Raw genomic sequence first — 14,654 nt, 5'->3', positions numbered from 1 at the left:
GAGGGGAGGGGAGGGGAAAGAAACTCAGAGCATCATGGGGCCCCCCAGCAGCCTAGGCCTATAGCAGCATAACTAAGGGAAGGCTCAGGGTCACCTGATCCAGCCCTAACTATAAGCTTTATCAAAAAGGAACGTCTTAAGTCTAATCTTAAAGGTAGAGAGGGTGTCCGCCTCCCGAACTGAGACTGGGAGTTGGTTTCATAGGGGAGGAGCTTGATAGCTAAAGGCTCTGCCTCCCATTCTGCTTCTGTGGACTCTAGGAACCACAAGTAAACCTGCTCTGTTGAGATGATAAGGCTCTATGAGGTCTTTAAGATACAATGGAGCCTTGTCATTAAAAAGTTATCAGGCCTGTTGTATGGTACATGCTGATAAGAAGCTTAGGTATGGTATAATTCACAAGTCATTCTATCAGTGAATCATTTTTACATGGGCTCAGGGCCCTTTAGTACTTAAACAACAATAATTTTAACCCAGGTCTACATCCCTTGCAAACAAAGGGAGAAATTTTACAGTATCATGGAAACCTGTGCAGGTACTATAAGACTGATTTGAGATCATATTGTTCAACTTTAATCATAAATTGTTTTCATTTAAAATAGTGCTTTTTCATAGTCACTGTAGAAGATATGTAGTGTACATACCTGTTGTTTTTCAGAAAGAAAATGCCAATTAACATACAAATGAACTTAGTGGGGTAAGTTGAGTGCTAATTTCAGGGTTCTGCCCATTTCTGTGTCACATCAAATCTTTCTTTCTGACATCTTTACAGTATATACTTTATAAAATGTAAATCTGCCATGAATCCGCTTAAGCAAATCTTTCTCGGGTTTCATCTCAAATGACCGAGACCTCCTTCAAGTTCCTGTTCAAAGTCTCGCACGGTCATAGATTGAGACTAGATAATTGTTATCCAACTAGTAATTTTGAAACTGTGCAAAATAAGCCACGTGTTTGCTTATCCATCATATTCTTTCTAGAACTTGATCTTACTTTTAGGGAATGACAAACTAGGCCAAAGGAGATATGTAGTAGCCACTAATTTGTTTACCTGTTTATGCAGGGGCCATTTTACAGTTTATTTAAATATAATTATCATGTTTATTCTTGGGCAGTCAGATTTTATGTAATCTGATTTCATTATGAAGCAGTAAAACTAGAAAATGCTTTTAAGACACAAGCAGATAGGTGGTTTATTTAACCAGGAAAACCTCGCTAAGATTAAAAACCTCTTACAAGAGTGTCCTGGTTTAAATTTGAACAGTTTTAGTTTAGTTTTAGTTCAATGTACAAGGACATCTTGGGGTCAACTCCATTTGATGTGCATCATTTCTGCATTTGGTGGGTGTTTCTGTGCAGTTTCTCACTACTGAACACAAGCCATCATGCATACACAGAATAGTCCTTTACTCTAATCAGTCACATGAAAGGTCCTTTGAGATGGAGCCCCATTCTTCGTGATGTCAGCTCCTTTCAGCTCAAATCATTTACTGCAATATATCAAGGGTATTTCATACCTTGGACCCACTTATTCAAATTTATGCTTGTATCAGTCTTCCTCAACAGGTAATTGTTTTCTTGCTTTCAATATGTTTAGCTTTTTGACTTGAGAATTATAGAACCACTAGTGTCCTTTAGATACAGTAATAGTTATGCTATTCAGTATGATCTAGCCCCTTTGCTAATTATTAACCTGGAATCACATCTTGACTGCAGTATTTTGAGCTGAATTCTTTTAAGTGGAAACAAGGCAGGAAATGTCCTCTACTGATATGACTTCTTCTGCTGGTTATTCTATAATAAACACCCAAAGCTGCTTTCTTTATGTCCCAGCCAGATAGAAACAAACAAGAAATCCGTTGCTGTTTTCTTAATCTGAATTTGTGCTGCTCAAAGTTTGTAATGTCATTTGTTTTTTTTTGTTTTGTTTTTTTTTTGTTTTTGCTTAATCACTTAATCTCTCTTTGCCCTTTTACATCCACCACTCTGCCTGCTGTTCTCTCTTTAGTCAAACCCAGAGAAGCCCTCATGTGTTTTACCGCCATGACCTGATCAACCAGCTGCAGCATAACCATGCTTTGGTCACTTTGGTAGCTGAGAACCTCTCAGCCTACATGGAGACCATGAGGCAGTTCTCTAAAGGTACTTTGCTGGGACCAGAAATAGCAACCTGTGTTAGTCGAACATGTCATTTTCATTCAGGGATGGTGGATGTGCACTGTCTGCAGTCTGACTAGTCATATCTGTGCTTTTACAGAGGAACAGGCTGAGTTTGACCCACAGACGGTCAGGCCAGGAAGCCGCTACAGCCATGTCCAAGAAGTACAAGAGCGACTCAACTTCTTGAGGTATAACTTAATTAAGTTCAGCCATATCGCACTCAAATGTTAGATCTTCCTAAAAGTTGAGACTACAATTAAGAATTGAACAAAATATAAAAACTTTATTTGTCAAGCATATGCCTTTATAAAATTGTCGTTCTTTGAGTTAAATGTTGAAAAGAAATCTCTAATGTGTTGATGCACATCTGATATAAGTTGCCAATTCATTGCTTCTAAATCCACCCAGTTATTATCACAGCCATTCAAAGACAAATTTGGTGAGTTAGAAAATTGCAGTTGTTCACTACTAGGACAGAGATAGTTGGATGTGTGTGTGTGTGTGTGTGTGTGTGTGTATATGCATACATACACACACACACACACACCTTTTAGGAAGATCTAACATTTGAGTGTGATATGGCTGAACTTAACTTATAGTACCTTGTTCAAGGGCAACAGTCATTGAAACCTCAGTGACACTCCAACCAGCAATGTTTTTTTTGCAAATTTGGGACCAATTCTAAAACCTTCACAAGCACATTTCTGTAACTTTCAAGCCACTAGTGTTTACTTTTCATTCTCATTTTCTTGCCAGGTTCCTGCTAAAGGATGGTCAGCTGTGGCTGTGTGCCCCTCAGGCCAAGCAGATCTGGAAGTGTCTAGCTGAGAATGCGGTGTTTCTCTGTGACCGTGAGGCCTGCTTCAAATGGTACTGCTGGATTTGATCTGCCGTTGGCTTGAGGGAATTCTGCTAAATTTAATCAGCCAACATATCTGTAATTGTTATGTTATTATCCTTGCATCAAATAGGTACTCCAAACTGATGGGTGATGAGCCAGACCTGGACCCAGACATCAATAAGGACTTCTTTGAGAACAACGTTCTGCAGTTAGACCCATCTCTGCTGACAGAGAACGGCATGAAATGCTTTGAGAGGTTCTTCAAGGCTGTGAATTGCAGGGAGGGCAAGCTCATAGCAAAGCGCAGGGCCTACATGATGGATGACCTAGAATTAATAGGCCTTGACTACCTCTGGAGGGTAAGGAGATCTGTTGCGACAGGTGCACATAAACAGAGGTTTTTGTTTATTGGGATGGGAGGCAGATCTCAAAGTGCTTTTCAACTATTGTCCTATTTTATTTTATTTTCATGCCGTGCACTTGATTAAAAAAATTATATCTTGAAGATGGTAACTGAGAGCTCGATTTAGTCACCTTGAGGACCACTTAAATCTCTGGAACAAACAGATGTCTGTTTTTTTTTTTTTAAAGATTCTTGTTAGATAATGGTCATAACATTTGTAAGCCCTTTGTAAGTACTCTAGGTTTATCTTTTTGCACATGTAATAAAAAGAGACATAAAACCTGAACAAAAGATTGGTGAGGTAAAAAAAAACAAAAAGGCTTTCAAGGAAAGAAAAGGAGTTGGGGAAATAATATCTAAAATCATAGTTTATCCATTAAAAACACATTGGCACAGTATTCAAAAGAAAACAGAAAAAAAAATTCCATCAAATGCTAACAACATATATAACCATTGCTACAAAAGATACCAGGACAAATGAGAATTAAAATTTCTTTTAGAGGAGGATTTTGTTGTGGATTAATAAATTTGGTTGGAAAAATCTGTGAAATGTTTGAGATACCAAATTAGGCTAATGCATACATTTGTAGATAAAAAATGCATGTAAAATATAAAAAGGAAAAAAAAAACATTGCGTTCATGGAAAAGTGGTGGTGTTTATTCTGGCTACTGAATATTGTAATACATTTGCTGTCGTAGCCTTGAGGTAGGAATGGCATTGTCAGCAGAGGAGGAGTTATTCAGTGGGAACATCCAAAATCACTGGCACTGTACATAAGCCTTTTTCAGATCCTCTTTATCCTCAGTAGCAGTTCTGCTAACCGACTGTAAGGGTGAGGTGATTTAGAGCCAAATGTCCACATTGCTAACACATGCCTAAAATACTTTTGTGCAGTTCCTTTGATAATTGTCCACAGTGAACCTGTCGAGTGTCTCATCCTCTCTACACCAAGGGCTTGTCATTCTGTGTACAGCAGTCTTGTTGGACATACATGTAATTTCTTACCCCTTTTTGCTCTATGTGGTCGCTAATGATGATCATATTTACTTGAATGCCTCTGACTTTCAAAGACGTGCATGAAAGTCAGACTGTTGGCTTTTCAGTTTTATGAAATGTGTGGGGTTTTTTTTGTAATTTTGTCCTCCTTCCTAGGTGGTAATTCAAGGAAGTGATGACATTGCCAGCAGAGCCATAGACCTGCTGAAAGAGATTTACACCAACCTTGGGCCAAAACTACAAGTCAACCAGGTAGAGGGACTATTCTCGTGAGGTAGAGCAGAAGTTCAAGGGGGTTTGGTTTTTGTTGTTTTTATTTTTTAGTCCAAGTGTATCAGTCAACAAGTGTGCTGTTTAGAAGTCAGTTGAGATTAACAGGTGTACTGACGGGTTGCTTGTCTCATTGTTTTATGTTTTTTCTCTCCCTTTAGGTTGAAATTCATGAAGATTTCATCCAGTCATGCTTTGACCGTCTGAAGGCATCCTATGACACCTTGTGTGTGCTGGATGGAGACAAAGACAGCATCAACTGCGCCCGCCAGGAGGCCATCCGCATGGTGCGAGTTCTCACTGTGCTCAAAGAGTACATCAATGAGTGTGACAGTGACTACCACGAGGAGAGGACTATACTGCCTATGTCAAGGTAAAGTCACAATGTGATAGTGCTACATTTAACCTGAATGCATATACATATTGACTACAGGAAGTGTTTTTTTTTTTGTTTTTTTTTTTTTTGTTTTTTTTTTTTTTTTTTTTCCTGCCACTCCCTGGTGTCTTACATTTTAATTGGAACCTTTTTATTCCATTTCTCTTGCAGAGCTTTCCGTGGGAAGCACATCACATTGATCGTCCGTTTCCCTAACCAAGGACGGCAGGTAGACGACCTGGATATCTGGTCACACACCAATGACACAATTGGCTCAGTTCGGCGTGGCATCCTAAACAGGATCAAAGCCAATGCTGCACATACCAAGATAGAGCTCTTTATTGGTGGAGAGGTTGTTGATCCAGCTGATGACAGGAAGCTGATTGGACAGCTCAATTTGAAGGACAAAACGGTGAGAACATACTTTTCTCCTGCACTAAAGAAAGAAATATTCAACTTTTTTTGTACATGTAATAAGTGCTTTTATTGTTACTGTTCATTAAGATTGTGTTAAAATAATGTGATCATTGTGTGCCTATCAAAAATAAAGTTTTTGAAGCCACAACATTTGGGTGTTTTGAACCTGAGTACACAATAGTTAGTTTTTCATCCTTTAGATCAACATTATTCAAACTTGCTGTCATGTTTTTTATATAGCTGATTACAGCCAAGCTGACTCAGGTGAGTGCCAACATGCCCTCAAGCCCAGACAGCTCCTCTGACTCATCCACTGGCTCTCCTGGTAACCACGGCAACCACTACAGCGATGGCCCCAACCCTGAGGTGGAGAGCTGTCTCCCTGGTGTGGTGAGTTTAAAGTACAGACACTGAGTCAACTGTTTAAATAAGACTTATTTCATGTTGCCATCAAACACGTGTGCCACAAAAACAAGGGTTGAGCTATGCTTAAATTAAATGGACGATGTATGAGAATGTGATTTTTGTAAGTCTGTTGTGTCTTATAACAAAGAATTTTTGTGGAAGCAAATTTTAAGCAATAATAACCAGGAATTTGAAAATATCGATTAACCATTTTAACAGATTGTTTGCGGTTAAATTTTTCTGAAGTCAAAGTCATGATGTGAAACTGTCATTGTTAACCACAGTGTTTTGTGTTGTAACCCCTGAATTTATAACACAATGCTGTGCCAATGTATGTTAATCAATGTGAGAACAGCAGTACTGTGACACTCTCTGCCCTGTTTTACAGATTATGTCGCTGCATCTGCGCTACATCTCTTTCCTGTGGCAGGTGGCTGACCTGGGCTGCAGCCTCAACATGCCTCAGCTTAGAGATGGCGCTCGAGTCCTCATGAAACTCATGCCCCCAGGTATACTACAACCTATTCATATTATGAACAATACACCTACACAAATGCACACAGCAATGTAAGAGCAGTGTCTTGTCTTTATGGCTTCAGATAACACTACAGTGGAGAATCTGAGAGCTGTGTGTCTGGACCATGCCAAGCTTGGTGAGAATAGCCTGAGCCCTTCACTGGACTCCCGCTTCTTCGGCCCTTCACCCTCACAAGTGCTCTACCTCATAGAGGTGAGTGTCTGTGTGCCTTTGTATAACAGGTTGTGATAGTCCTGTGCCCTGGAAACCAAGTTATTGTTTTTTGCGTGACTAGCCTAGGATGTAGCATTGTGTATGAGCATCAGTGCTAGGATCCCATTCATGTAACTTAGTACATAAATATGTTGTCAGTCTAACAAAGCAGGATTACTAAATCAGCTGGGTAACTACAGGAAATAAAATATATAACATTAATTCACCAATTGTGCTGTTTATGCCAAGTCTCATTGTTCTGCCCCATGTTTGTGGATCTGTAGGATGGTTCACACTGTTCTTGCCCATGTTCCAGGTTGTGTATGCTTTGCTGATGCCAGCCAGTGCCACTCTGGGTGAGGATGCCAGTGACTTTCAGTACAACTTCTTAAAGAGCGGCGGGCTGCCCTTGGTGTTGAGCATGCTCACCAGGAACAACTTCCTCCCATCGGCGGACATGGAGACACGGCGTGGGGCTTACCTCAATGCACTGAAAATTGCCAAGCTACTTCTGACTGCTGTGGGCTTTGGGCATGTGAAGGCTGTGGCCGAGGCGTGCCAGCCCAGTGCTGAGGGAAACGTTCCTGTCTCTCCGGTTAGGCCACACACACAACTCATGCAGAGACATACCTGTATAACTAGTCTCCCAGTAGTTGACTGCCTTATTTCTACTTATGTCTTCATATGTTCTCTGCACTCCTATCACCTGCCCCACATTGTCTACAGATTAATCAGGCCACTCATGACCAAGCCCTGGTCCTCCAGAGTGCACTGCAAAACATCCCTAACCCTGCCTCAGAATGCATGCTGCGCAATGTAGCCATTCGCCTGGCCCAGCAGATTTCTGATGAGGTAACAAAATTCAAAGGAATGGATTTTACAGGGCTTGTAAGATTTGAATACTTTGAACTACCAATGGTAATAATTTTAATTGATGGGTTTTTTTTATAGGCACTGTATTTCAGGTAGTCATTTAAGGGTTAGTGTCTAAATACAGAAGCTGGTAACGAAAGTAAAAGATTTTTAATGTAGTGTTTGAAGATGAATGAATCTAAGTTCAAACAAAATGAGTGGATGTAAATCAATTTTTGAGTGATACTGTCTTTAGTGATAGATTTTATGGGACTTTTTTTTTTCTTTCATCAGAATTTCTTCCAGGCATCGAAATACATCCCAGACATTTGTGTGATCCGAGCGATACAGAAGATAGTGTGGGCATCTGGCTGTGGTACCGTGCAGCTTGTCTTCAGTTCCAATGAAGAAATCAGCAAAATATACGAGAAGGTAAATGTTTAGTTGCCTTTCAGTGTTACCCTTATGGGTTGGTTGTTTGTAGGCCAGATATTTTAGAAGACATCACAACTGTAATCAGTTGATTAGGGAACAGATTAGAGAGACAGTTATGCAGCGCCACTGACTTCCACAATGAAATGAAGCCTCTGCTGCAAGGCTTTAAGCAAGACTTAACCAAAAGACCTAGAGTTCTTGATGAGCTTAATGGACGTTCAATGGATTAACAATGTAAAATCTTTCTTTTTCTTGTTAGACAAATGCAGCTAAGGAGCCAGATGGGGAAGATGAGCAGGTGTGCTGCGAGGCCCTGGAAGTGATGACACTGTGTTTCGCCCTCATGCCTACTGCTCTGGACACACTCAGTAAAGAGAAGGCCTGGCAGACCTTCATTATAGACTTGCTGCTACACTGCCATAGCAAGTAAGTAACCACCTGCTGAAGCATAAAAAGACTGACTGAAGTGGAGAAGGTATTCTCATCTTCTGTAGGATTTTATAGATTTAACTGAATATAATGATGGTGATGTTGTTGTAACAGATCTGTGCGTCAGATGGCCCAGGAGCAGTTTTTCCTGATGGCAACTAGGTGTTGTATGGGTCATCGACCCCTCCTCTTCTTTATCACCCTCCTCTTCACCGTGCTGGGGGTGAGTCTTTATTATTATGTACATTATAATGTATGACCACAGTGCTAGACACATTAACCATTGCATGCTTACAGGATCCTAATTAAAAATTGTCCCTCTTTGTTCAGAGTACAGCCAAGGAGCGAGCCAAGCATGCCGGGGACTACTTCACTTTGCTCAGGCATTTGCTGAACTATGCCTATAACAGCAACATCAACCTGCCAAATGCCGAGGTGCTGCTCAACAATGAGATTGACTGGCTGAAACGGATACGGGTAAAATGACCTGTCAACCTTATGATCATGATTTAACCTAAATATTTTGGCAAATATGTGGCACTATTCCCCATAAAAACTTTGGCCGTTTATTGTTTGGCCATAATGTTTGAGCATTTGGCAGAGTTGATGATACACAATGTCTGCATTTCTTAGGATGAGGTTAAGAGGACTGGAGAGACTGGTGTGGAGGAGACTATACTGGAGGGCCACCTTGGCGTCACCAAAGAACTTCTAGCCTTCCAGACGCCAGAGAAGAAGTACTACATTGGCTGTGAAAAGGGAGGAGCTAACCTCATTAAGGTACAATAAACAGGCCATGACTGAATGTAATATAAGAGAACAGTACGTTTTTCTCTCTGAAACATGACTAAGAGACTCTGTTCTTCTTTTCCTAATTAGGAGCTGATTGACGACTTCATCTTCCCAGCATCTAATGTTTACCTGCAATACATGAAGAGCGGGGAGTTCCCCACCGAGCAGGCCATCCCCGTGTGCAGCACCCCTGCTTCCATCAACGCTGGCTTTGAACTCCTGGTGGCACTGGCTGTCGGCTGTGTTCGCAACCTCAAACAAATAGTGGACACACTGACTGATATGTACTACTTAGGTAAGAGGGCACCAATGTGGCAGTTTCACAGACAGAGATCCTACTGACAATTTGTAAACTTCAGCATATATGAGGATGCTTTCCCTGTCCCTCTCTTTCCAGGTTGTGAAACATTGACAGAGTGGGAGTACTTGCCTCCAGTGGGCCCACGGCCAAACAAAGGCTTTGTTGGTCTGAAGAATGCCGGAGCCACCTGTTATATGAACTCTGTCATTCAGCAGCTGTACATGATCCCTCCCATCCGTAATGGCATACTGGCCGTCGAGGGCACAGGCACTGATGTGGATGATGACATGTCTGGGGATGAAAAGCAGGAGAATGAGGTACAGTGAGAGTTTGCCCGATGAAGATGTTCATCCTTTCTCAGCTTCCAGTGACTGACAAAATGGCCATCTCCAGGCTCGTAGGCCATGTACGCTGAGCTTGGAGCTGAGGGCAGCATAATTACAGAAAAAGTTCCACATCAGAAATAGCTTCATAGGCTGATTAGTACAAATCATCATTATTTGACCATGGCTTTTTAGCCTTGTTTTCCCAGTGAAAACAGTGACATAAAATGAATGAATGAATGAATGCATGTGAAAATGTCTTTAGTTATGCTTGATCTATATGTTTTGTCTTCACAGAGTAATGTGGATCCTCGTGATGAGGTGTTCAGCTACCATCACCAGTTTGATGATAAGCCCTCTAGTAAATCAGAGGACAGGAAAGAGTACAACATCGGAGTACTGCGGCACCTACAGGTCATCTTTGGTCATCTGGCTGCCTCCAGACTACAGTACTATGTCCCCAGGGGATTCTGGAAACAGTTCAGGTACATCATGGGCTCTTGAGTCTATGATTGGATGATTTCACCTCTTTAGGAGTCGGCGATGTCTAATTGTCTTCTCTCCGCTGTTCCGACATTCTCAGGTTGTGGGGTGAGCCAGTGAACTTGCGGGAGCAACATGATGCTCTGGAGTTTTTCAACTCTTTGGTGGACAGTCTGGATGAAGCCCTGAAAGCCCTCGGCCACCCAGCCATGCTGAGCAAAGTGCTGGGAGGGTCCTTTGCTGACCAGAAGATCTGTCAGGGATGCCCCCATAGGTGAGTGCAGATCTTTTATCTGTACTTGTTTGCTGGAAATATTTTGATGGGTTCAGAGAAAAAACTTTTTGAACCACCTTAGGTTCTTCTCACCTACTAAGTCTGTGTTGTCAGGTATGAGTGTGAGGAGTCATTCACAACACTCAATGTAGACATCAGAAACCACCAGAACCTGTTGGACTCCATGGAGCAGTATGTTAAAGGAGATCTGCTGGAGGGAGCCAACGCCTACCACTGTGAGAAATGTAATAAAAAGGTGAGAATAGATGACCCAACTGGCTATGAGCCACTGTCAGAATGGGATACTCAAACAGAGCCATGAGAAAATAGAGGCATGGTCCCATGGTTTACTTCAGAATGTTTGCTGTCTTTTTCTCATTAACTTCTGCAAGATTTATTTAAAGGGCCAGAAAGATAATATCTGTTTGCACTTCTTGTCAGGTGGACACAGTGAAGCGCCTGCTGATTAAGAAGCTGCCGCCGGTCCTGGCCATTCAGCTGAAGCGCTTCGACTACGACTGGGAGAGGGAGTGTGCCATCAAGTTCAATGACTACTTTGAGTTCCCAAGGGAGCTGGACATGGAGCCGTACACAGTAGCTGGTGTGGCCAAGCTAGAGGGTGATGACGTCAACCCAGAAAACCAGGTGATCCAACAGAATGAGCCCTCTGAGCCTACACCACCAGGCAGCTCCAAGTATCGTCTGGTGGGAGTGCTGGTTCACTCAGGCCAGGCCAGTGGTGGACACTACTACTCCTACATAATCCAGAGGAACGGGGGTGACGGTGAGAAGAACCGCTGGTATAAGTTTGACGATGGTGATGTGACTGAGTGTAAGATGGATGATGAGGAGGAAATGAAGAACCAGTGCTTTGGAGGAGAGTACATGGGTGAGGTGTTCGATCACATGATGAAGAGGATGTCGTATCGGAGGCAGAAGCGCTGGTGGAATGCCTACATCCTATTCTATGAGCGTATGGACTCACTGGACAAGGACAGTGAGCTTGTCAAATACATCTCTGACCAGCTGACCATCTCCTCCACCAAGCCACATCAGGTCAAGATGCCTAGTGTCATCGAGTGCAGCGTCCGCAAACAGAACGTCCAATTCATGCACAACCGAATGCAATACAGCCTGGAATATTTCCAGTTCATTAAGAAACTTCTGACCTGTAACAGTGTCTATTTAAACCCTCCTCCAGGTATGCATCTTTTTTGTGTGCTGTTGAGTGAGTTTTACATGCAAAACTAATAGTGTATCTTTATTTTTCACTGGGGGTCTTTCATAATTTTGTATTAATTTATAAAATGCAATAATACTGTATTTCTGTAGCCATCGTAGCTTCTGTGCTAACTGGCTCTCCCACAGCAGCACGATGCCTGCTGTCCCACTTTCCTACATCTCTTTCTCTCCCCACTGACCCTCTCTTGTTGGCAAATCCTGAAAATATTCAAAACGAATTGCAACACTGGTCAGTCCCACGTGTGTTTTCTTGTATTTGGAACGTTAACTTTGGTCCAGACTCTGTGCACCTCCTCAGGATGAGTCCTTTGGGTTTAGGAAACTATTTTTCAATATTCCTCTGGCCTGAGGAAGCAAACATTGTGCGTCAGAGTTTAAGAACTAGCATTAATATTTTCCATTTACAGAGCAGTCAACAGCTATAATATACAGCATGCTAACCTCAGCAACAGCTGCAAGTTATTCTAATGTTAGCCTAGCTATCCTTATTAGCTTGCTAATAACCTAATAGAAGAGTTAGATCTCTGATTGCCAGTGTTTAAAAAAAAAAAACAAACAAACAAACAAACAAAAAAAAAACAACAGAGGAAGAGCTGTGTGGGGGAGAGAGAGAGAGAAAATTGGGCAAGTAGAGGCTGAGTGAATCCATGCACTGTGTGCAGATGAAATAGTGAGGGGAGATTGTTCTGCACTTAATTGATCGCAAATTGCATAGTTCTCTCAGATGTAAGCCTTATATTAAAACTAGATGGCTAAATATACTTGGGCGACCATTAAGATGCCTGTGCAGCTCCTCCAAGTGGTCTGTGTGGGGAAACCCTGAATGATGACAAATATAAATTGGCCCCCTTTCAGTTTTAGTTTTATTTACATCGATTTAGAAATTGTGAGCGATTTTATAGTTGAAGCAAAGCAACATGTTGGTATCCTACTACTTGTGCGACTGCATATTGTGGTGAATACTTACATACATACGTGCAAGTCATTTGCAGTTTGTCCTTGGTCTGTAGGTGTAGCTTCAGAAATTATGTTAATGTACTGAAGTAAAATCGGCACAAATTACCTGGCTAATTTTGACTGTTTTGTTAATCATTGCTCTCTTTATCAGGACAAGACCATCTTCTGCCAGAGGCAGAAGAGATTGCTATGATAAGTGCTCAGCTGGCTGCTAGGTTCCTCTTCAGCACAGGTTTTCACACCAAGAAAGTAGTACGGGGTCCTGCCAGTGACTGGTGAGCTCTGTGTACATCCTGATTTTGGAGGTTTCCTCTGTTTTGTTCTTCTTTCTATAAGCATTTACCTTCTTCTCCTTATTAGGTATGACGCCCTCTGCATCCTGCTGAGACACAGTAAGAATGTACGCTTTTGGTTTGCACACAATGTTCTGTTTGCTTACCCTAACCGGTTCTCCGAGTACCTGCTCGAGTGCCCGAGTGCTGAGGTCCGTGGTGCATTTGCCAAGCTCATTGTCTTCATCGCTCACTTCTCCCTGCAAGATGGCCCCTGCCCCTCCCCCACAGCTTCACCTGGACCCTCTGCTCAGGTTTGTGCTGAACTTTAGCTGAGCTGTGTGGAAAGGCTTTCATTAGGACTTTCTGGAAGGCTATTGATGTCATATTATCACCAAGAGCATTCTCATCCTGTACTTCTGATTCCTGCGTCCCTGTTGTGGTTTTTAACCGTTGTTTTCTGTGTTTATTAGGGCTGTGATAATCTCAGTCTAAGTGACCACCTGTTGAGAGCTGTGCTCAACCTGCTCAGAAGAGAGGTTTCTGAACATGGCCGTCACCTGCAGCAGTACTTCAACCTCTTTGTCATGTACGCCAATTTGGGTAAGGAGCACACAGCCATCACACACCTGTCATGTACATCTGTTCCTCAGTTAATTGAGGTTTATGCAAATAATAACTCATAATTAGCTGTTTTCTTTCTCACTACTCCTGCCCCACACAGGTCTAGCAGAAAAGACCCAGCTGCTCAAGTTAAATGTCCCTGCTACATTCATGTTGGTGGCCCTCGATGAAGGTCCTGGCCCTCCCATTAAGTACCAGTACGCTGAGCTGGGTAAGCTCTACACTGTGGTCTCCCAGCTGGTCCGCTGCTGTGACGTCTCCTCTCGCATGCAGTCCTCTATCAATGGTGAGTGTGACTGAGTCTTGAGCTGCACAAAATGTGATATGAGGTTGTAATAACTGGTGAAACAGGTAGTGATGGTGAGAGCCAGAGCCCAATGAGGATTTTCATCCTTGCTCAGGATCTAGTGACTGACAAACCTGCCACTCTGAGACTGTGTTGTGTAGGCAGAGCTTGGAGCTGAGGGCTTTCAGAGATGAAGACTGACATTCACAATCTGAAAAAAATGTTACAGCTACATGTATTTCAGGTTACTCACTCAAAATGTGTTCTCTTCTACCTTCTCCAGGTAACCCTCCACTCCCTAATCCGTATGGGGACACCAACCTGACAGCCCCAGTGATGCCTGTGCAGCAGCTGGTGGCTGAAATCCTGTTTGTGAGAACCAGCTATGTGAAGAAGATAATTGAAGACTGCAGCAACTCCGAGGAGACCGTCAAGCTCCTTCGCTTCAGCTGCTGGGAAAACCCCCAGTTCTCTTCTACTGTGCTCAGTGAGCTGCTCTGGCAGGTAAAGTTTATTTCAGACGCACAGGACATTCCTGATTCTGTAAGTGGCGTATGTGTCCCAAAGAGCATCTGTTCAGTTATACATGTGTGTCTGCAGGTGGCGTACTCCTACACCTATGAGCTGAGGCCTTACCTGGACTTGCTGCTACAGATTCTGCTCATCGAGGACTCGTGGCAGACGCACAGGTCAGATTGATGGGCCACTGTGTAAATTGTGGATGTGGAGTTGTTTTAAATGTGATCACAGTTTAAATTTCTCCATTCCCTCCCTGGTTGTGTAGG

General features: G+C 42.5%; 1 protein-coding gene across 1 annotated transcript in view; it reads left to right on the top strand.

Moving 5' to 3' along the window:
* The window catches only part of usp9 (ubiquitin specific peptidase 9), a 43,298-nt gene that overhangs the window by 23,331 nt on the left and 5,313 nt on the right, over positions 1 to 14,654 (top strand). The window contains 30 exon segments of the mRNA XM_020609311.1: positions 2,009 to 2,142; positions 2,258 to 2,348; positions 2,917 to 3,030; positions 3,132 to 3,360; positions 4,558 to 4,653; positions 4,833 to 5,044; positions 5,219 to 5,459; positions 5,705 to 5,854; positions 6,258 to 6,378; positions 6,469 to 6,599; positions 6,916 to 7,194; positions 7,326 to 7,451; positions 7,746 to 7,883; positions 8,146 to 8,312; positions 8,430 to 8,538; positions 8,646 to 8,792; positions 8,949 to 9,095; positions 9,195 to 9,402; positions 9,505 to 9,725; positions 10,029 to 10,216; positions 10,315 to 10,488; positions 10,603 to 10,744; positions 10,930 to 11,689; positions 12,839 to 12,962; positions 13,048 to 13,273; positions 13,433 to 13,562; positions 13,684 to 13,869; positions 14,153 to 14,373; positions 14,470 to 14,579; position 14,654. The exon segment at position 14,654 is cut by the window's right edge and continues 144 nt beyond it. Of these exon segments, the coding sequence (XP_020464967.1) occupies positions 2,009 to 2,142; positions 2,258 to 2,348; positions 2,917 to 3,030; positions 3,132 to 3,360; positions 4,558 to 4,653; positions 4,833 to 5,044; positions 5,219 to 5,459; positions 5,705 to 5,854; positions 6,258 to 6,378; positions 6,469 to 6,599; positions 6,916 to 7,194; positions 7,326 to 7,451; positions 7,746 to 7,883; positions 8,146 to 8,312; positions 8,430 to 8,538; positions 8,646 to 8,792; positions 8,949 to 9,095; positions 9,195 to 9,402; positions 9,505 to 9,725; positions 10,029 to 10,216; positions 10,315 to 10,488; positions 10,603 to 10,744; positions 10,930 to 11,689; positions 12,839 to 12,962; positions 13,048 to 13,273; positions 13,433 to 13,562; positions 13,684 to 13,869; positions 14,153 to 14,373; positions 14,470 to 14,579; position 14,654 (5,323 nt within the window).

Source organism: Monopterus albus, unplaced genomic scaffold (assembly GCF_001952655.1).
Source record: "Monopterus albus unplaced genomic scaffold, M_albus_1.0 scaffold99.1, whole genome shotgun sequence".
NCBI lineage: Eukaryota > Metazoa > Chordata > Actinopteri > Synbranchiformes > Synbranchidae > Monopterus > Monopterus albus.
Note: the sequence above shows the minus strand (reverse complement) of the source record. Positions and strands in the feature narration are given on the sequence as shown.